At 45.0% G+C, this 21,959-nt stretch overlaps 2 protein-coding genes across 3 annotated transcripts; one reads left to right on the forward strand and one right to left on the reverse strand.

Annotated features, from left to right (window-relative positions):
* The first annotated feature begins 7,396 nt into the window (after positions 1-7,396).
* On the forward strand, positions 7,397-8,276 carry LOC116728796 (complement C1q-like protein 4). Its single transcript, XM_032577115.1, has 4 exons — positions 7,397-7,436; positions 7,471-7,554; positions 7,642-7,779; positions 7,859-8,276. Exons 1-4 carry the CDS (start codon positions 7,397-7,399, stop codon positions 8,152-8,154), a joined length of 558 nt encoding a protein of 185 aa, XP_032433006.1. The 3' UTR covers positions 8,155-8,276.
* A 97-nt stretch (positions 8,277-8,373) lies between these two features.
* Positions 8,374-21,375, reverse strand: LOC116728614 (cullin-5). Of its 2 annotated transcripts, XM_032576856.1 has the most exons (19): positions 21,280-21,375; positions 19,932-20,041; positions 19,755-19,854; positions 19,053-19,229; positions 18,833-18,974; positions 17,569-17,714; positions 16,877-16,957; positions 16,689-16,782; positions 15,762-15,892; positions 15,176-15,283; positions 15,023-15,087; positions 14,815-14,947; positions 14,072-14,203; positions 13,867-13,990; positions 12,853-13,028; positions 12,616-12,777; positions 12,420-12,538; positions 11,354-11,477; positions 8,374-10,617 (listed from the first exon to the last, which is right to left on the reverse strand). In XM_032576856.1, the coding sequence occupies exons 1-19, from the start codon at positions 21,304-21,306 to the stop codon at positions 10,423-10,425; spliced, it is 2,346 nt and encodes a 781-aa protein (XP_032432747.1). In that variant the 5' UTR covers positions 21,307-21,375; the 3' UTR covers positions 8,374-10,422. The 2 variants fall into 2 exon arrangements, with proteins under 2 accessions (XP_032432747.1, XP_032432746.1); XM_032576855.1 differs by having other exon boundaries at positions 19,755-20,041.
* Between the last annotated feature and the right edge of the window lie 584 nt (positions 21,376-21,959).

A 21,959-nucleotide genomic window follows, 5' to 3' on the forward strand; every position in this document is an offset into this window, starting at 1 on the left:
ACTGTTTAGTTAATTGGTCTCTAAATTGTGCTCAGGTGTGATTAAAACATTTCTTTTCTTTTCCTTGACTAAAACGTTTGCCTGGGTCTGAATTCCTGCCTGGGTTCTTCTGTCTTCATGGGGTTTGCAGTTTCTCCGGTTCTCTCCGGCTTCCTCCCAGAGTCCAAAAAAATGATTGTTGATTTATTTGGCTTGTCTAGTTGACCTTTGCCCCATGTCTTCTTCCCTCTCTTTTGCTTAAAGTAGTTTTGGCCAAAACTACTTTTAGCAAATGTCAAACATACATTTTTGTGATTACATTTCATAAATATCAAAAAAGTAGTTTCCTGTTTGCAGGTTTCTCTCCGGGTACTCCGGCTTCCTGCCACAGTCTAAAATCATGACTGTTTAGTTAATTGGTCTCTAAATTCTGCTAAGGTGTGATTAAAACATTTCTTTTATTTTCTAAAATGTTTGCCTGGGTCATCTTGCTGTGGATTGCCACAGATGGATTGCCTTGCTGTGGCAATCCATCTGCTCAGGAAGGTGTTTCTGGTTCAGCTGCAGGTCGGTGGGTAAATTAGCCCAGAAGGTGTAGGGGGCGTCAAACCGCTGCCGCAGCTTCGGGAACCCAGCCTGGGCTCTTCTGTCTTCATGGGGATTGAATGTTCTCCAAGTGGGGCCAAAACTATCCATCCATCCAGCAAGGGGGCAACTTCGTTGGCGAATCCCTGGAGGCGGGTCCGGCGGACAATGTCGGCACAGGGGCCGGACCACCTGGAGGCGACGAGGGAGCTCTGGGACCACCTGGAGGCGACGAGGGAATCCTGGGACCACCTGGAGTCGTCGAGGGAGCCCTGGGACCACCTGGAGTCGTTGAGGGAGCCCTGGGACCACCTGGAGGCGACGAGGGAGCCCTGGGACCACCTGGAGGCGTCGAGGGAGCCCTGGGACCACATGGAGGCGACGAGGGAGCTCTGGGACCACCTGGAGGCGTCGAGGGAGCCCTGGGACCACATGGAGGCGACGAGGGAGCTCTGGGACTGTGGCTGGCCTTTATCTTCTCATGCGTGTTTCCATTCCAGCTGCTGGGCTTTATCATAGGTGTTTTTGTAGGTGTCTCATAGGTGAGAGACGGTGAGAGGCGTCGGGCAGGAGTGGGCATACTTGTTGCTCCCCATCTCGGCGCCTGTATGTTGGGGTTTACCCCGGTGAACGAGATGGTAGCTTCCCTCCGCCTACGGGTGGGGCGGCGGGTCCTGACTGTTGTTTGTGCTTACAGGCCGAACGACGGGTCAGATTACCCACTCTTCTTGGAGTCCTTAGAAGGGGTACTGGAGAGTGTCCCTCCTGGGGACTTCCTTGTTCTGCTGGGGGACTTCAACGTTCACGTGGGCATTGACAGTGAGACCCGGAGGGGTGTAGTTGGGAGGAACGGCTCCCCCAATCTGAACTCTAGTGGTGTACTGTTGTTGGACTTCTGTGCTCGTCACAGATTGTCCATAACTAACACCATGTTCAGGCGTAAGGGTGTGCACTTGGCACCAGGACACCCTAGGCCACAGTTCGATGATCGACTTTGTCGTCGTTTAATCTGCCTGCCGTACGTCTTGGACACTCGGGTGAAGAGAGGTGCAGAGCTGTCCACTGACCACTACCCGGTGGTGAGTTGGCTCCGGTTGTGGGGGAAGATGCCGGTTAGACCTGGCAGGACCAGAAGTGTTGTGAGGGTCTGCTGGGAACTTCTGGCGGAATCCCCTGAGACCGAGCCCATCTCTGGCAGAATTTTGAACACGTTCCGAGGGAAGTGGGGGATATGGAGTCTGAGTGGACCATGTTCCGTGCCTCCATTGTCGAGGTGGCTCATCGGAGCTGTGGCCGCAAGGTTGTCGGTGCCTGTTGCGGCGGCAACCCTCGAACCCGTTGGTGGACACCTTAGGTGAGGGATGCTGTCATGCTGAGGAAGGAGTCCTATCGGGCCTTTTTGGCCTGTGGCACTCCGGAAGCAGCTGATGGGTACCGGCGGGCGAAGCGACATGCAGCTCAGGTGGTTACTGAGGCAAAAAGTCAGGCGTGGGAGGAGTTTGGAGAGGCCATGGAGAAAGACATCCGCACGGCTTCGAGGCGATTCTGGTCCACCATCCGGTGTCTCAGAAAGGGAGGAGGGTCCGTCGGATAGTTGAACCTCTGATTCAGGAAGAGCAGTGTGGTTTTCGTCCTGGTCGTGGAACACTGGACCAGCCAAGGTGTTGAGGGGATCCTTTTTGGTGGCCTTAGGATCATGTCTCTGCTTTTTGCGAATGATGTGGTCCTGTTGGCTTCATCAGGTCGTGATCTGCAGCTCTCGCTGAAGCGGTTTGCAGCCGAGTGTGAAACGGCCAGGATGAGGATCAGTGTCTCCAAATCCGAGGCCATGGTCTTCAGCCAGAAAAGGGTAGAGTGCCTTCTCCGTTTCGGGAGTGGAGGGGTGGGAGGTGTGGGAGTAGGGGGTGTCCTGCCCCAAGTGGAGGAGTTCAAGTATCTCGAGATCTTGTTCACGATTGAGGGAGAAGAAGGGAGCTGGAGATCTACAGGTGGATTGACGCAGCGTCTGCCGTCAAGCGGGCGCTGTACCAGTCTGTCGTGGTGAAGAGAGACCGGAGTCAAAAACGAAATTTTTGATTTACCGGTTGATCTACGTTCCCACCCTCATCTATGGTCATGAGCTTTGGGTCATGACCGAAAGAACAAGATCGCGGATACAAGCTGCCAAAATGGGTTTTCTCCGTAGGTTGTCTGGGCTCTCCCTTAGAGTTAGGGTGAGAAGCTCAGTCATCCGGGAGGGACTCAGAGTAGAGCCGCTGCTCCTTCACATCGAGAGGAGCCAGTTGAGGAGCATCTGGTCATGATGCCTCCTGGACGCCTCCCTGGTGAGGTGTTCCGGGCACGTACCAAGAGGAGGAGGCCCCGGGGAAGAACCAGGACACGCTGGAGGGACTATGTCTCTCGGCTGGCCTGGGAACACCTTGGGATTCCCCTGGAGGAACTGGAACAAGTGGCTGGGGAGAGGGAAGCCTGGGCCTCCCTTTTTAAGATTCTACAACAATGACCCAAACCTGGATAAAGGGAGGGAGGGATGGATGGATGGAGGGACAGAGGGAGTAAAAATATTGTAGCGATAGTAAAAATAGGTAGTAAATTCAAGTCTAGGATTCCTGTATAAACCCTGTTTTATGGCACATTTCAGCAACAAGGCAGTTCTTGGTGCTTTACATCACAAGTCATAGAAATAAACAACAAAGATATTTATCATTTTTAATCTGTTCTTCAGGTTCAAAATGTTTTTCTACCCGTTTATCTTCACAATTTCATGGAGCTTCTGTAGAAATGTGATTATAAATGCTAACATTAGCATTAGCTGCTACATGTTTAGCATTGAGGCTATTTTAGGCTAGCATAGCTTTCTGACAGGCTAACTGCTTTTAGCACAACTTGAACACACTGGTCTCTCCCAGCATCCAATCAGATCGTGGCGCCGCAGGCCCAGGTAGAGCAGCCTGCGCCCCTCCTCACTCCTCCTCTTCCTCACTCACACATTGATCAGATTTTCTCATTTAATCTGGTGATAAAATAATTCAAACCGGAAGAATCAAATTCACATTTATTATCATTGATTATTATTATTGTTTTTATTATTATTACTATTATTATTATTACTAGTATTGTTTGTTTTGATCGGAGCTTTTCTTCACCAGGTGGCTTCAGAATAATTACGATGTAATAATTTAGATTTTGTTGCATTTTTTTATCTGACATATTAATAAAAATCTGGATGTTTTCAGGTTTATTCCAGTCAGGTGATTTACCTGCTGGGTAAACAGAAACAAAATCCTGACCTGCCTGCTGGGACGGGTTTAATGTTCACTGCAGTCCAATCATGTTAGAATAAATGTTTTTATTAACCATAAATTTGTTGATTTCTTACTCAATTGATTGATTGATTGTAAATCAGGATTTTCTCTCTGACTGATGGATGTTTCATCATTTTGGTGTTTAAATGTTGGTGGTTCTGTTGCTCTGGGTCAGGGCCGTGCAGAGACCTATGGAGGGGCCGGGGCTCAAATTTAAAAAAGGGGCACATTGAACAAAAACTCCGTACAACAACATAGCAACAACCCATATTAATCAAGAATCGAATTGGTTTCTACTATATCATTGCCATCATGTGGGGAAATGCAAAGCAAATCTAGTCTATATTTTCCCCAACAGGTATAAAGTTTCTGTTTCTGCTGCTGACAGTCCTGGAGATCTGAGCTGATCTGAGACTGTAGCTGTTAAACAGACCAGAGGAGAGAAGGTCAAAGGTTATGAAGTTATGAAATAAGCTAATTTGCTGCCATTTTACTAATTAAGCCCTAATAATATCTATTTAACCTCTAGAACAACCTGGCTGCAGACTGATTTATAGATCAAAGAAGCTCAAAAGGGTTAACTCTATATAATAGTTTGATGTTAAACTTCTAGATCTAGAATTATAAGACTGGGATATCAAGGCAAAGACAACTCAGTAGCTGCTGATGGGGGCCATTCAGGGGCCTCCAGACACTCAGGGGCCCCTAGAAATGGTTTAATTATAACACAGACCATAGATCTAAACCTGTAGCATCATTTATAGAGAATGACAATGTTATTACATTTTATTTAATGCATTCATCCGTCCAGCCATCCATTTCTGTTCACCCTTTGTCCCTAATGGGGTCGGGAGGGTTGCTGGTGCCTCTCCAGCTACGTTCCGGGCGAGAGGCGGGGTTCACCCTGGACAGGTCGCCAGTCTGTCGCAGGGCAACACAAAGACATACAGGACAAACAACCATGCACACACACACTCACCCCTAGGGAGAATTTAGATAGACCAATTAACCTAACAGTCATGTTTTTGGACTGTGGGAGGAAGCCGGAGTCCCCGGAGAGAACCCACGCATGCACAGGGAGAACATGCAAACTCCATGCAGAAAGACCCTGGCCGGGAATCGAACCCATGACCTTCTTGCTGCGCCACTGTGCAGCCTTTTAATGCATTCAGCTGAGAAAAATAAATAGTACATTTAGGATTTAATTAGGACGTTTACTTTGTAAAGGTTTAAAGAATCATCTTGATAGTTTTATTGTTGTGTTACCATGGCTACAATATGGTGTAATCTTTGTGTTTGAATTGGGTTTGTTCACAAATACATCACAGCAAATAACCAATAATCAGTGATTGATTTTAAACTGGGCCAATAAACCTGGTCTCCTTCTCACAGATTCACCTGATCGATATTTAAACATGTTAGTGATGCTGAGGTTCTTAGTAGGACGGGTTCTGGAGGGAGGGGGGTTCTGTCTAAGGCCCCATATTACCTTGGGCCGGCCCTGGAGGAACAGCTGCTGCAATGCACATCTCTGGAATCTACCTGGAATCTACCTGGAATCCCCTGGTGGCTCCTGTCAGTCCGCCGATGCTTTGGAGACATTTTGATTAATTTCATTGTGGCATGTTTGGCTTTTTGCTGCGGTTCTAATTATTGCTACAATATTTTCTCTGATGTTTATTTCATGAACTCTAATTGGGCCGAATCTTCCTTTAACACTTGAGGTTCTGCAATAACTTCTATTTACAGCCGCGAACCTCCAGCCCAGATCCTGTCAGCAGCAGCTTTAACCTGCCTGGTAGAAACGTTAAGGAGAAGCAGAGCGAACAGAGAGCAGGTGGTACTAGGTGGTACCAGGTGGTACCGGGGCTTTGATCTGCATTGTGACTCGCGGTGACAGTCGGTACCGTGTCTTATATCAGGATGTCTGATATAAATCAGACATTCTTTCTATCTGTCGGTGGACCGACTCAAGCTGCCTGTAGTGAACCGGGCTTTTAGCAGAATGATGAAGTTAAAGTCAGAAGTTTCTCTGCAGCCGAAACATTTCTGTGTTTATGGGCGAGGCGGGTTTTGTCCCACTATAGCGAGGACGAAATGGGTTTTCTCTGTAGGTTGTCTGGGCTCTCCCTTAGAGATAGGGTGAGAAGCTCAGTCATCCGGGAGGGACTCAGAGTAGAGCTGCTGCTCCTTCACATCGAGAGGAGCCAGTTGAGGTGGCTCGGGCCATGATGCCTTCTGGACGCCTCTCTGGTGAGGTGTTCCGGGCACGTACCACCGGGAAGAGGCCCCGGGGAAGAACCAGGACACGCTGGAGGGACTATGTCTCTCGGCTGGCCTGGGAACGCCTTGGGATTCCCCTGGAGGAACTGGAACAAGTGGCTGGGGAGAGGGAAGTCTGGGCCTCCATTCTTATTCTGCTAGCCCCGACTCCGGATAAGCGGAAGAAGACGATTGGATGGATGAATGAATAGATGGATAAATAAATGCACACACACACACGTGATACACACAGCACAATAGAATACAGACAGTAATGTCAGTTAGCTTTGTAATGTTTTGGATGCTACAGTCTGTAGCTGTTGGTATTTTACAGTTTTTTATCATAAACTTTTGGATTTTTTTTTTGACAGTGCAGAACCACCCTGTGTTCATATTTAGATTCTGAACCAGAAAGAGAAAACGTATGAACAGTGGAAACCGATACTAAGGTCTGGTTCTGATCCAGAAGTCACCAAGAACTCCTCTGGTGCCACTCTAAAGGTAATGAATATGGTTTTAGTTACAGACAACAGTAGACAGAACCAAAGGTCTCTCTGAGCCCAAACGCTTCAGGACAGAAAGAGAGTTAGAGAGAAAGTTCATCAGACGAGACTAAAGTCAGCTGCTGTTGGTGGAGAAAGGTGGAGAAATACTGAGCGTTACCTGAACGCATCGTACATGCATGGAGGTGGAAGCATCATGCTCTTACGCCACTTTTACTTTTTGCATGACTGCTTCCTCCAACAGTTATAAGATGAACTAAAGTCTGTGAGTCACAGGAAGTGACCTCCTGACCTCAGACCCGCCTCTTCTTCACTCCGGCTGCAGCGTTTAAATCTCCATCAGGTCTGCAGCCGACACCAGCTCCGGATTTTCACCATGAGGATAAAGGTGGCCCTGGTTTTCCTGCTGTTTCTTCTCTTCTCCTGTTTCCACAAACCAGATGGACTCACACAGAGAGATCTCTCCCGAGGAGAAAGTCCACACTGCCCTGGCAAAGATGGCCGTTGCCCTGGCTGCCCTGACGAGCAAAGTCTCTGTTCTACAACAGGAGACTGAAGGTTAGGAATGGCTCCCGTTTTCTGATTAATAATTTGGTTTTAATGTCTCAAACCAAATCAAGTCAAGCTTACAGTTATTGATGGTTGATTTTTAGAGCAAGGAGCAAAACTGAAGAAGATGAGAACTTGGAGGCAGGAACAGGATGAAATATCCACACTGACGGAGAAAACTGCAGGTAGAGGTCTAAAAGCTCTCCACATTTGATGAACATTTTATCCACAAAGCTTCTGCTTTCTTCTGAAAGTATGTACGGAAACATCATGTGTTTTTTCTTCAGGACAGGAGTGGAAGTGGGTTCAGGTAGAGGCTCAAGAGAAGAATCTGATTTCTCTGGCTGACAATCTAAAGCAGCAGCTTCAAGGTCCCACAAGAAAATCAGATTTTTTTTTAGCATTTGATTAGGTCAAATAATGAATCATGAAGCTAAAAACATAACATTTCTGCTCAGTTTCAGCAAACAAAGTGGCTTTTTCAGCCTCTTTGCTGGATCAAGGTTCTGGAACTACTGGACCCGCCCTTACAGAGACCACTTTGGCCTTCAAACACGTCGTCAGAAACATCGGAGACGCCTACAACCCACAGACAGGTAACAACAGAAACAAGCTGCTGTTCTGCCAGAGGTAAAGAAACTGTGACCAGAGAGGATTCCTCTGTTTGTCCTGCAGGAGTTTTTACTGCCCCGCTGAGAGGAGCGTACCACTCTGAGTGGTACATCGGCATCAACAAGGATGGAAGCGCAATAACTTCGTTGATGAAGAACGACCAGCAGGTTTTCACCGCAAGGAACAACTTGGACCCAAAGTATAATCTGGAGGTGGGCTTTGGCAGTGCCTCTAACGGCGCCTCGCTGCTGCTGGAGGCCGGAGACGTCGTGTTTGTTCGTCTCTGGTCCGGCCATGTCGTCCACGACGATGAAAATCACATCTGCACCTTCAGCGGTCATCTGCTGTTCCCCATGTGAGGCAGGACAAGCAGCGCTAACGGGATGCTAACCAGGTGCTAACCCTTCCTCTGGGCCGTCCAGGTCTTTCTCCAACTTCACAACAAACGTCATTTGAAAACTGTATTTTGTGTTTATGTGTGTCGTCCTAAATTTAAATAAATGTTCTGAGACAAACACCAAAAATTGGAAATCAGAAATATTACTCCACTTTATGTGAAATATCTTCTGGACCCAAAATGCAGTTTTTGTAAGCAAAGCTTTTATTGGGTTGATTCTAAAACAGCTTATTTGATCATTTTCAAAGGTGAAGAGAAAGTAAACAGAGAATAAATAAACAAATGAAACACGAACCAACCTGAGCTCTCTGAGCCACGATCAAAGACACACTTGTACAATATCTCATAATAAGGTGCTGTTTATTTATTTATTCCATTATTCACATCTGGCCCCGCCCCCTGCTCCTGATACGTTGGATCGGTTCTGTAATACTGACCTCAGCCTCCTGGAGATCAGGGTTCTGTCCCAAACCCGACTCCACCCTCTCTGGCTCCGCCCTCTGACCCCGGGTACTGAGGGTTATCTCCATACTAAGCCTTCAGCCTCTGTTTAAACTCTAAGTCCTCTTCACTCTGGGCCGGTCCGGACCCAATCGGGTCAAACAAGTTTCGCCCACAGATGGTTCTGATGCTGCTAAATGAAAAACATAAAAGCACCAAGACAAATGTAGATTGATTTCATCAAAATGAATTCAAAAATGATTAATTCATAATTTCATATTTTTAACAGCATTATTGATTATTAAATGTTTAAATTGATTCTGTATGTTCTATTTTAGTTACGGTGCGTTGTTTGTTCTGGGAAGTCTGGATTTTTCAGTTTCAACTGGAACTCGACAACAGAACTGCTAAAGTTGGAACTGGGTCTCAGATCCTCAGAGCTCATTTCAAAATGGCTGCCACTATGAAAAACTCAAGACCTGTTTTCTAAACGTTTGTCCAGAAAAGCAGCTGCTTTAATTAGATGCCAAAGCAACACGGAAAGAAAATAAATTGGCCAGAACCGTGTCCGTTTATCATTAAATAAACTCATCTTAATAAATCAGAAACTCATTTAAAAACTGTTCTTTATGCAATAAGTGAAACTCATATTTATTACACACACTGAGACATTTCTAGCTTCTATTTCTGTTCGTTTTGATGCAGGATTTCAAACGGAGCCCAGAGCAGAGAGTCTACACCCGCTCAGCAGGAATAATGTTCTGCATTAAGTTCTACGCTGTCAAAAGTGCTTTTGTCAATTTTCAAATGCAAATATGTTATTACACTTGAAAAAAAAAATAACACAAAAGTACCTTTGCAGCAACATATAGGAGATTGTTTTCAATAAATAAGACATTTTCCTCACGTTTTAAGTTAAATAATTTGCCTGTGGAACAAGAAATATTCAACAATATTAAGGAATTATTGACTTAAAACAAGCTGCTATATCGTGCTATTTTGTCTTATTTCATATATACCAAGATATTATCATAATGAATACTTTCTGGTAAGATTTTGTGTTTTTGAAGAGTAAAGGTCAGATGTTATATTGTAAATATCTGAGAAATCATGAAAACTAGCAGAAATTATGGCTTGAATAACATCAGACTGTGTTCAGTTTGAGTTCTGAAGTGAATTTAAGGAATTAATTATGTTTTTATTTTGGTAATTTTCTGATTCAGTGAGACGTTTCAGTCTCGCGTCTCAATTTTCTGCAGCACAGAACCCAGATGTGGGCGGGGCCAGATGACCCATGTGGGCGGAGCCAGAGGCCCGATGTGGGCGGAGCCAGCCCTTTGTTTGGGTCCAGCACCTCTCTGACCTTTGAAGTGTTTCTCTGAGGATGACCCAGAATGAATCCGAGCAGCGGTTCCAATCGTGTCGGCTCAGAACCGTGTGGAACCAGAGCAACCGGGTCACGTAGCAGCATCGCGTGGCAGCGCTTCAGTTCAAGTGGTCTGGATTCGGGTCGGACTGCAGAGGTTCTGCAGCTTCCTCCAACCCGGACCAGGAGTGTAGTCGCAGTCGTGGTTCTGTAGAACCTGTGGTGACCCGGCGTCAGAGACGCAGCTTCTTCTTCTGCTGCTGTTTTTCTGTGTACAGGTTTAAGGCAGGAAGTTTGTTTCGTCTCTTCTGAACTCAGCCTCCCCGCAGTAAACAAACAAAGTTCTGTTCAGCAGTCTGGGAGTCCTGGAAATGTTCTGGAGTCCATCAGGCCCGGCCCAGTGGAAGCTCAGACCCGACGGCGCTACGCCATGTAGATGAAGGTGTTTATGTCCGTCTCGTCCCGCTTTATGTACTTGTGGTCTATCAGCCACTCGATCTGCTCCTTGATCATCTTCTTCTGTGGTAAAAACATGTTCTTGAGGATCTCCACCAGCTCCGTCTGCAGCTGGGCGTTGTTGATGCGCTTCCGCATCTTCATGATCTGGATGATGGCCTCCTGCAGGAGGAGGACGGGAAGAGGAGGCGGAAAAGGAGGAGAGGAGGTGAAGCAACAGAACTCTAATGTGTTATCAGATTAAAGTCACTCATTAAAGTCATATCTTCCTCATTTTACTTTCCTAAAGGACATATTTGTCATTTGCAACACCTCACGTTTTCAGCATGAGGTTAAGTCACATTAATTCAGCAACACAAGGTAAACAACCTTGAAATGTTGACATTTTGAAGCTGAAGACATTCTCTGTCTCAGCTAGCTACAATAACATCATGTCAAACTTAAAGAAGCATTTTGAGTCGAAGCACGGCACGATCAGATTCAGACTGTTTTTCCTCCTGATAGACCGATAGACTCAGTTTGATTGGGAACCAAAGCTTCAACCTTTGTTCCATCTGCAGCTGCTGTGGTTTTTTCTCTCTGCTCTGAGTCAAACCAACCAAACCCTTTGAGCAACCTGTTCCCCTCCTGGCCTGTGGGGGCGCTGCACCAAGAACCTCTGAAGGAAACGACATGGAAACCTCTGAAGACGCTGAGAGTAATTTCTTTCTTCACCAAATAGAAACTACAATGGAGACGTCAGATTTCAGCGGTTGGAGGATTTCTCTTTAGTCTTTGGCTAAAGACCACGAGCCATTTCTCCTGCTAGCGCTAGGCTAACATGTTTGTTTTGTTTGCGTTTACCCAGAATGCCCTGCACTGAAGTCCACATGTCCACATTCATGCTGGTCCTTCTTACCTGAGTCCTGAGGATCCGGAGCTGGACGATGCCTTCGTTCTCCTCCTCTCTCATTCGCTCAGTGGTGAGCTGCAGCCGACCAATCAGGTTGATCTTTCCTCTCTTCTGGACCTTTGAGTTTTTTCTGCAAACATTAAAAATCACTGTAGGAGTCTGAGCTGTTCTGTTCAGGGAACGTATAGCTGAAGATCTGTGGATCTGAACAGCTGTACTCAAGTAGAGTCATTAAACGCACCGTGACACATTTAATGTGCTCATTTCTGTTCATTTTGATGATACACACTTACAGAAAACAGAAAGCAAACCTCAAGTCCTCACAGTATCACGTCAAATCTATAACAAATTATTACTTCAATGGAGAGTTAAGTGGAAGGAAAAACTGCGGTAGAAGAAAAATCCACAAGCAACAGCCAGAATCATCAGAAGTACATATCCCTGTGTGTCAATGAAAAGTATTCACTCCTTTCAATGTTTTACCGGTTTTATGGCTTTTAGAAATTAATCCAGAGCAACAAAATTTGACTTTAAAAAAAAAAAAAACACTTAATAAATGAAAACTGATTTCTATAAATGACAATTAAATAAAAAAATATGTAAGCATATTTGCTCCCTTTAAAGTGATTAACATTACCATTGGGTCTGTTGATTCATTCCACACACAGGGATATGTATTATTTTGGCTGTTGCTTGTTGAGTTTTTCCTTCCACTTAACTTTCCTTTCCAGAAGTCCTTTCCTTATCAATATGATGTGATTCTCTTAGGCTTTAAGGTTCGGGTTGCGTTATCTGTAAGCCAGAATTATTAAAAAATATATTCATGTAGTTTACGTTTTAATTTGAATTAAACTAAATTAACTTTTCTACGACACTGTAGGTCTATGACTTGCATCAGACTAACTCTGTTTGGTTTGTGTTGTCTGGCAACAACTGCACTCCGTTTTTAAAGTCGGACTCTCCTGAACATTTCTCTGCTCCTGTCTGAGCATCTTGTGTGACGTAATGTGAGCCCCGTGCCGGCTGCTGCCCTGAGCCGCCCCTCCCTCCGCGCCTCCCTCTGCTTCCTTACATGAGAGAAAACTCCTGGTTGACGGAGAACAGCGTTCCCTCTGCGAAGTCTTTGGGCGAGGACACCGCCGGGTCGTACAGCAGAACCTGGCGCTTCAGCTTGGGGAACGCCACCAGCGACTGGAAGAGACGGATCAGACCAGAACCGAGTCAGCCAATCCAAACCCAGCACCCCAAAGAGCGTTACGGCTCTTTACCCAGAGCGTCCGTCGCAGCTCGGCGTCGGGCAGCTCCGTGGCCAGCTTCAGGTTCTCGAAGCTGATGCGTTCTCTGGGCCGCTGGTTCCAGGCGAACAGCACGGCCAGCTGAAAGGTCGTGACCTCCAGGTCGTACTGGCCCACTTCGTTCTTGAAGGTGATCTGAAGGCGTGAGGCAGGTTGAGGGTTAGTTGGTTGAGCGTTCTGCCGTGTCTGCTGCAGGTCAGCTGCACTCACGATGCCGTTGGACATGAGGTGGTGCCAGTGCAGCTTCCTGCCGCTGTGGTTCTTCTTGTAGAAGTCCTCCACCTCCGGGATCAGGTCCTCCAGCTCCGTGGGCAGAGACACAAACACCTTCTCGCTGCTGCGCGACCACGCGCCCGCGTTCAGGATCTTTATGTTCACCGAGTCCGCTGCAGGATGCAAACAGCTTCAGAAAAACACCAGCACCAGTTACCGCAATTATGCTAATATCGCCGAGACCATCACCAGACATAAATGAACTTATTTATTGTTTTGAGACGTTCTGGTTACACCTAGTGGGTATCAACAAGGGTGAATTTAGTGCTTTAGCATTAGATTCTGCTAAGGACCATACTGTGTGGTGCTTTAGCATTAGCTCTAGCTAAAAATCATGTTGGTAAAGTGCTTTATTATTAGCTTCCACTGAATGTCATGCTGACATAATGCTTTAACGTTAGCTTCCACTAAACATTATGTTAGCGCAGGTCTTAGCTTTAGCTAAACTCTAACGTTTTAGCACTACCTTCAGCTAAATACTGTTTTGATATAGTGCTTTAGCATTAGCTTCAGCTAAACGCTCTTGGTGTAGCGTGTCAGCAGCTCTAATGTTTATAATCTGTGCTTTAGGTCTAGTGCAGCTAACTTTTAAGCTAGCAGCGCCCACCGCTGCATATAAGGGACGGACAGTTTGATCTGTGGCCTTGTTAAAACAGGCAGAGTGGGAAACCTGGTAACTCAGTCAGGCTGGTTCCCAAAAGTAAATCAAATATTTTCTTTTCTTTTCTCTTCATTATAGTTTATATATTTTGAAGCTTTTGATCTGAACTGGCTGCAGGTTTATGAAATGTTTGAGCGCCCCCTGCAGGCTACCTCACTGAATATTCCTACTGTATATATTCAGCCTGGCTGATCACCGTTTTTCTTGTATTTTGTTGGAACAATATGAGCGTATAATTCTCCGTAGGAGCGGTCCAAAGCCCGGTTCTGGTTCTGTGCGGCTGCGCTTACCTGGCAGCGCCAGCTTGTTGTGCTTGTGCATCTCCTTGAAGGACTGGTTGAGATCCTCGGACACCTTGATGTCCTGGAACATCCGGGCCAGCTTGTTGACGTAGTCCGCCGGCATCCCCACTTCCTGTCAGGAGAGATGACATCACAGCATCAGGTCCGGACCAGCAGACCCGCTCTGATCAGAACCGCAGGCTGAGTGTGGTACCCGGAGCCACTCCACCATGTTCTCCTCGATCTCGCTGTCGGCCGAGATGTCCAGGATGAGGCGGCGGGTCAGGTGGGCTTTGTGGTACCGCATGAACACGTCTTTGTTCTGGACGTACTTCAGAACCAGAAGCTGCACAAAGGAAACGGGTCGTTAGCACACCGAGCTCTGCTCAGGGATCACATCCGGCTCGTTTCATGACCCAGATCAGGTTCTGAAGGATCGATCAGAAGATAAAGACTCATGATTGATTATTTTCCACCCACACAATCTGAAAAGTGTGAAGTGCATTTATTTTCTCATTAATTTCTCGAAAGCAATCGTGAAATTAATGTGAAAAGATGTTCAATATTATTTACTTTAAGATGCACTTTCTGAATGCAGAGCAGCTGTTTGTTATTATTTAACAGTTTAGATCTTTATTTGAAGACTTCATAATTCATTTTATTTGTTGTTTTTGTTGTTTTGTCTATCCGGTTTTTAAAATGTCTTCCTGTGTTAAATGTTCATTAGAACTAAAAGTTTATTAATCTTTGTCAATGTGTTCCTGTATTCATTTTATGCCATTACTTGAAAATGATCTTAAAACCACAATATTATTATGTTCGTAACTTCTGGGACATTTTATCGTCCAGTAAACCTTGTAATCATGACCCCGTCATTTTTCGGCGTCCGTCTCTTTAAATCCCCTGCGGCGGCAGAATGTGGAGCGGCTGGGGGGGTATGAATACTTGTGGACTCACCACTTCCTTGAGCTTGGCCTCGATCTCCTCTGAGGTCAGCTTCTTGCTCAGCGGCGTCTTCCTCAGCAGCATGTCGCAGTAGTTGGCCAGCAGCTCCGGACACTTGGACTCCGGCTGAGTTTTCAGCCCCACCCTGTGAGCAGCAGGTCAGAGGTCAGAGGTCAGCGCTGCCCAGAGGCGCAGCGTCAGCAGCAGGATCTCCTCTCACCCTTTCTGCTTCATGGGAAGCTCCAGCTTAAAGATGGTGGCGTCGTTCACCACGGCTTTGTACGCCTGCAAGAGAGGAAGCGTCAGAGGAAAACCTCATCGCCGCTTTTTTTTTTTAAACGATTTTATTTTTGTGTTTTTAGAGGAACCTGACTTTGTCTCTGGCGGTGAGGAAGCGCGGGTCGTCCTGGAAGGCTTCCTTCACCAGCCGACTGAAGCGGTTAAACAGAGTCAGCAGCTGCTCCACATATTTCTCTGAATCCTGCAGCAGGAAACATTTTAAACCATAAACATTTGTTCCGCTGTAAAGGAAGCAGAACCTCCACAATTATGACACGCTCAGCTGGTTCTTATGATCCAGGTGTTTTTATGGGTCGGATTCCCGGCAGGAAATCGCCGACTGGACCTGAGCAGGTCAAGAGTTTCTGTTTTTGCAGTGAACACTTTCCTAACATTTCCGTCAAGACATTTTTAAGAAAGTTTTTGTCTGCACTGAGATATTATCAATAAAAGTAAAAATAAAATACTTTTGGGTGACATTTAGTGCTTCGCTAGTGTATATGACCTTATATTGTAAATCTCTCATAAATCAGAGTGTTTAGTTTGAGTGAATTCACAGAATGGAAGATGTTTCTGGTTCTGATCTGGATCTGATGGCTGAACTGGTCAAACTGGTGGAGCCTTCCAGACCAGAGTGAACTTCCTGTGTGTGTGTGTGTGTGTGTGTGTGTGTCGCTCACCGAGGTGATGGTCTCGGCTGTCGCCACCATGTCGGCCAGGCCGGCGCTCATGATGTGCTCCTCCAGGTCCTTCAGCATCGGATCGATGCCGCTGGGAACTTTGTCCATCAGGGAGAACATGAGGTGGAGCTCTGGGGGTCAGAGGTCAACACAGGATTAGCTCAAATGTTTCAGAGAAGCTGTAGAAGCTCTGCTGCTTAAAAAAAAAATATATATCTGCACCAGAGCTGAATCGATTAATAACAATTAATCGATTACTCAAGTAATCGGTAGTATAGAGAGAAAAGATCATTTGCTAACAGAACAACACAGACGGAGCAGAATTAAGGCAAAACTGGACAAAAACACAAATAAAAAACCTTCATCGGTAAATATTTCAGCTACAGCTGGTGCACATTCTGCAGAAATAAATCTCTGCTTTCAATTATTAATTGGTTAATCAAAATAAAATAGAATAAACTAATCTGAGCTTTTTACATGTTGAACTCAGAAGGATTTTTTTATCCTCTGCTACAAATGATGAAGCTTTCATTAACGGAATGCTGTTAGCGTATTTTAGGCAATAAAATGTTTATTTTCTTAACTTGAAAAATTAAATGAATTATTTCTTTATTTTCGTCTTTTAATGTATATTTTGTGGTGCTATGAAAATACTGCAGAATTTTATTATCCGATTAATCATCAGAAAAGTCGATTAATCGTCAGAAGAATCTGTCACTAATATAATGTATAATTGGTATATAATTGGTTGCAGCGTTTGACCTCCTGAGACGTTTTGTTTCTGATCCACACTTGGTTTATCCCGACCACAGCATTGGTCAGGACTCTCTAGTAAAACTGATTTTTAAACTCAGCGGAATTAAAAATAAAGTTTAATGATAATAAAAAAAATAAAGTCCCACGGATCCGTTTGGGTTCTGGACTCACTGTCGGTCTCGTTTCGTTTGATCATGCCTGGACACTCGGCTAAGATGGTCTCCTTGAAGGACGTCACCAAAGCGTTTACGCAGCACTCCATCAGCTGCCGGCACATCAGAAATATCCAGTAAGAACATTTCATAACATTCATAACCATGTTTTATGATTCATCACTAAAATGTGGAGGTAAAACTCACAGCTTGGACGGAGTTGCAGTCGCGTCTCGTCTCCAGATATCGGAGCGCTCGCTTCTCCTCTTCCCTCAGCTTCGAGTCCGCCTGGGCAGAAAACCAGTTACAGAGCCAAAAAAAACCCAGTGACAGAAACCAGAACCAGTTACAGAACCAAAAAAAATCCAGTGACAGAAACCAGAACCAGTTACAGAACCAAAAAAAATCCAGTGACAGAAACCAGAACCATGTTATCTCTCAGCAAACATGAAGGAATCACAAACACTTTTTTTTTCTCCGTGTCTGAAGTTAAATCAGAGAAAACTTTTCATGTTTTAGTTTAGTTAGAATTACCTAAATTATTCCTATTAGCCATCTTGGCTGATTTACTTTGACTTTTGTTTGTTTAAAATTCATAAACATAAGAGACTCCAATTAACTCAAATGTGTCAGTTCACATATCACATCTTAGTGGAAGGAAACCATAAAGGTTTGACTGAAATAAAACTTTTGAATTCGATGAAAGTTGCAAAAAATTTCCTAAAAAAATGTCCTCAGTAGGTTTTCTGGCATTTGGCAAACAGAAATAATTTTGGTCATTTTTACTGACCCGAAACAAGAAAAGTTTGTTCCGTTTGTTAACTTCAGACAGAGAGAAAAAAAAAAAAAACGTTTTTACTGAGCGTGTGTAAATTTGTGGCTTCATGCGCTGAACTCACGTATTTCATGTAGTTCTGGACTCCGTTCTGCTGCAGGTAGGACGGCGCCTGGGTTCTGTAGAACCTCTCTGTGGAGTCCATGTACGCTTTCTCAAAGTTATCCCTGTAGATCTGCAGCTTGTCCTCGGGGTTGGAGCACAAGTTCACTGATCACAGAGAAAAATCAGCAAACAAAAAGAGAGAAATCAGCAAACAACAGGAGACTAGAAAAAAAACAAAAAAAAACAAAGAGAGGTCAGAGAGCAGCTGGCAGCATCTGGAGTCCAGCAGCCAATCACGTCGGCCCGTTAACCAGGTGGTTCTGTTGCTCAGAGTCTCATAAATGTGTCGGTTTAGCTGAGTAAAGGCTGCATGTGTTTCCTGAAGCACTCCACACCAAACTAGTGCAGTAATAACATCGTTTGGCTCAAGGAATCATTATGAGCGTTCAACTGGAACTGTGGCATATAATCACAACCCTACGGCAAGCCATCACTGTATTTATCCAATATCAGCCAGTAGTTGTGTAGGTAGTAACTCTACGTCAACATCTTCTTACTCCAGTAAAAGTAAAAAGTATCCTGACCAAGAAATGACTCAAAGAGAAAAGAAGTGTTTGTTAAAAAGGCTCCAGAAAACTGAACAAAACAACATTAAATGTTTAAAGATTATTCATCAGACGTGGAAATGTTGGTGTTTTAAACATCAAAATGGCAGTAATTCCTATAAATTAAATAACATAAGTGAGACACAGTCACAATAAACAATAAATAAATAAAAACGAGCTCATTAATTTCCATTTGTATCATTTGTTGTTTTTCTCTTTTTCATCAAAAACTGGTTTATAAAAGTTTCAGTTTAGAGTTTTGGTCTCAACTAGAACTATTCTTGAAGATTTCATAATTTATTTTATTTGTTGTTTCTGTTGCTTTGTATAGCTATTTAGAATATTTCAAATGTTTTCCAGCTGTAGTGTTAAATGATCATTAGAATTTAAAGTTTATTGATCTTTGAAAATGTGTTCTTGCATTAAAAGTGTCGTTATTTGCTGACTGATTATTGCGGCCGGCCCGACGATGCAAGGTCCTGATTTTCTGAGAAGCAGAACTTGTGTTTCCTTTACTCGCTGTAAACGACAATCCTCCAAACGAACAATATATTCCTGCTGATGTGGAACGAATGTAAAAACTAGACTGAGTCAATTATTTTGATTTGTCGTGTTGAACATTAAGAGTTTGTGCGTTTAGGAAAAGAAGCAGAAGCAGAGATGATTGAAGTTTGTCACCGTAGGACTCCCGTACTCCGATGACGAGCTGCGAGTCGAAGGCCTCGCCCAGCCGCTCGGCGTGGACCAGCTTCATGGCGCTGTCCTGCAGACGGCTCTTGATGTTGGAGAAGATGGACTCGTTCCACGTGTCCAGCATGAGCTGCAGTCAGTCAGGAGGGCGGAGAGTCAGGAGAACGGGTCGGAACCGGAGGCGGGTCAGAACCGGACAGCGGCTCACCTTGCGGACGATGCTGTCCTCCACGCTGGACTTCTTGTTGCTGCCCTGCTTGCCCATCAGAGTGATCTCCAGCTGGCAGAAGGGCTTGGGCAGGATGTCGCACTGAGTGAAGAACTTCCTCCACTCCGCGATGTAGGCCTTGAGGAGCGCCGTGTCGTCCTGGTGACTCAGCACCCGCTGCGAGACCAAACACACCACCATGTCTTAAAGGCACAAAGCGCCATTTCAGTAACTATGTTTCCTTCAGTTGGTATAAAAATACTACTTATATAATTTTGGCTTAAAACTTATTTTCCTTCCTGATTTAAGGCCTTGAAATTGGGCCTCTGTCTCTTTAAGAACTCCTGCTCTTTCTGAATCATCACCCCAACATGGCTCCTCTATTAACCCTTTAACGTTTTTGCCAGAGAAGTAGCTCCCATAATGGGTTCAGAGGGTGTTTGCTAATTGCTGCTGGCTAGTCTGAAGGAGGTGCGGCTCGAAGACGGGGCGATGTTCACCCAGGCTTTTTGCTCAGGTGAATTGTTGCCATGGAGATTAAAGGATTTCTCCTTGTGTTGTTGATGAGGGATTAACATCATGACATGAAGGAAAGCTAAAAAAAAAATTGTTTTTCATGATACTGTCCCCTTAAGAGCAGATTTTCTGTTATAACAACATGATTATAACAGCTTAACCAGAAAGACGAGCAGGACGCCTTACTGCCTGAGCCTGTTTGATGAAGTCTAGGATGTCCTCCTTCAGCGCCTGGTGGATCTTAGCGGGTCCTTTGTCGTCCCACAGGCAGACCGCATGGACGTCCCTGCAGAGACAACCGGGAGACACAAGGTGGCGCCCACAGGAAGCAACACAAGCGGTGGGAGTTACAAGAAGACTCACGAGAAGAGGTCGAACCACTGCTGCTTGGTGACGGACTCCTGGCGCAGCAGCTTCAGGACGATGGGGCGCATCAGGTCCCATTTATCCTCAAACTGGAGGGAGCCTTTGTTCTGGAGACAGACAGAGGAGGAGCACAAACTACAGCACGCTCTTTACATCAGCTCTATTCTCGCTATTTATTTTCACTAATAAACAAAAACTTTAATTCATAACTGCGGCATCTTAAACCAGAAACCCTCATCCATTTCTCATTATCTCTGAGCCTAAAGGGAACGATCTATACTTATAGATCTATAGTTATAGAAACTAGAGATCAGGCTGACCTCTGACCTGAACCTTCAGAGCCACGTAAAGATTTTTTCCAAAGTGGGTCTTCTATCAGCTGAAGAACATTTCCAGGATCAGAGGACTGATGTCCCAGCATCAGAGAAACTCATCCAGATGTTTGTCTTGTTGATTACTGCAGCAGCGTCTTCACAGGTCTGAGAATAAACTTTAAAGTGCTGCTGTTTATAGATCACTGAATGGCTTAGCATTCATTAAAGATCTGCTGCTGCCGGATCAGCCTTCAGACCTCTCAGGTTCTGGTTCTGCTCTGCATCCAGAACCAGAACCAAACATAGAGAAACGGCATTCAGCTTCTATTCACCACAAATCTGGAACAAACATCCAGAAAACTGAAAAACAGCTGAAACGCTGAGTTCCTTTAAGTCTAGACTAAACACCCGCCTGATCAGAGCCGCTTTTCATTCACAACATCTGGAATATGAACTGATTCTAATCTGGATTACAACTTTCCATTCCTTGTCTTTGTTTTACTGCTGTAATGTTTGTTGTCATTTACAAGTTGAATTGCTCCGCTGCTGAAACACAAATAAACTTGGCTAAACTGGATGAAGGACAACATAAACTGACTCCTTCAGATTAAATGATTTGTTCTGACCAAACCTCGTCTCTGCCCAGCTGACAGAATCAGTTTATCAGGGGACAACATGAGGAGGCTGACAGCTGATCCATGGACCTCCTGCTGGGTCTGGAAGAACCGTCACATCTACTGAATGTCAGCGGATCAGATCTGAGACCAGCCCAGAAGGAGACCCAGGCAGAACCTCCCATTCAGAACCAGGTTCTGTTCCCCACCGGGTCCCGTTGTTTCTGCTTTATTTCCCCACAGCTAGCTGTGCTGTAGCCCCTGAGTTTAGCTGCTACAACCCGGAGGAGCGGCCCTGACAGGCCCGCCGTGGCCCGGTGTTGTTCGGTAAACCCGGAGCGGAACCGCTGCGGTACCGCGGACCGGACGGCCGCTGCAGTCAACCGACAGACCACATCATTGAATTGAGGTTCCTACCTTCAGCAAATTAGACGGCGCCGCCATGTTTCCTCAACTTATCCTCTCGGAAAATCTCGCGTCAACATCAAAAGTGGGGAAATATGCTGCGTTCGAGTCCCCTCGGATGTTTCAGGTTGAAACTGGGCAGAGGTTCGCGGCGGTTGGCGGTAACTAGCTAGTATGTTACATTTTACTGGAACCAATACTTTCAGAAGTAGCTTTAGGATACTGTTCTTTCTATATTGATTTCTGTAATACTGTTATTCTTACTTGAGTTGAATTTCTGAATCCTCCACCAATTAAGAGTAACTTCACATGTTTTAACCAAAATTACATGAGACACAGTTATAGTTTGTGTTAAATAGCAAACTTGTTGTTGTACTGTTGTTTTCCATCCACTGAGGGCTGCACAATGTGTTGCAAATATATCGTCATCACAATATCACTGTGTGCAATGTTTATATCATGCATTGAAATACCATTTTTCACACTAAAGTAATATTTCGATGTTGGTTGTTTTTGATATGGGCAGTTGCCCAAGGAGGCATTAGAAAGGGACGGGTCGCCCAAAAACCATAAAATAGATTATGTCTAATCTTTGACTGGTTCAATTCAGATGTAAAAATATAAAATCAGCAGAAATCCGTAGAGGAGTGTAATTACTTTTTCACAGCGCTGTTATTAATTGTGGCATTTCT

This window comes from Xiphophorus hellerii, chromosome 11 (assembly GCF_003331165.1).
Source record: "Xiphophorus hellerii strain 12219 chromosome 11, Xiphophorus_hellerii-4.1, whole genome shotgun sequence".
NCBI lineage: Eukaryota > Metazoa > Chordata > Actinopteri > Cyprinodontiformes > Poeciliidae > Xiphophorus > Xiphophorus hellerii.

Coding starts and splice junctions, on each gene's coding strand:
- LOC116728796 (XM_032577115.1), top strand. CDS start 7,397: ATGAACATTTTATCCACAAAGCTTCTGCTTTCTTCTGAAA. Junction 7,555..7,641: donor TCTAAAGCAGCAGCTTCAAG/GTCCCACAAGAA, acceptor ATTTCTGCTCAG/TTTCAGCAAACAAAGTGGCT. Junction 7,780..7,858: donor CGCCTACAACCCACAGACAG/GTAACAACAGAA, acceptor TTTGTCCTGCAG/GAGTTTTTACTGCCCCGCTG.
- LOC116728614 (XM_032576855.1), bottom strand. CDS start 20,012: ATGGGACCTGATGCGCCCCATCGTCCTGAAGCTGCTGCGCCAGGAGTC. Junction 15,284..15,761: donor CAGCCGAGACCATCACCTCG/GTGAGCGACACA, acceptor TTCCTGCTGCAG/GATTCAGAGAAATATGTGGA. Junction 13,029..13,866: donor CAACAAGCTGGCGCTGCCAG/GTAAGCGCAGCC, acceptor TGCATCCTGCAG/CGGACTCGGTGAACATAAAG.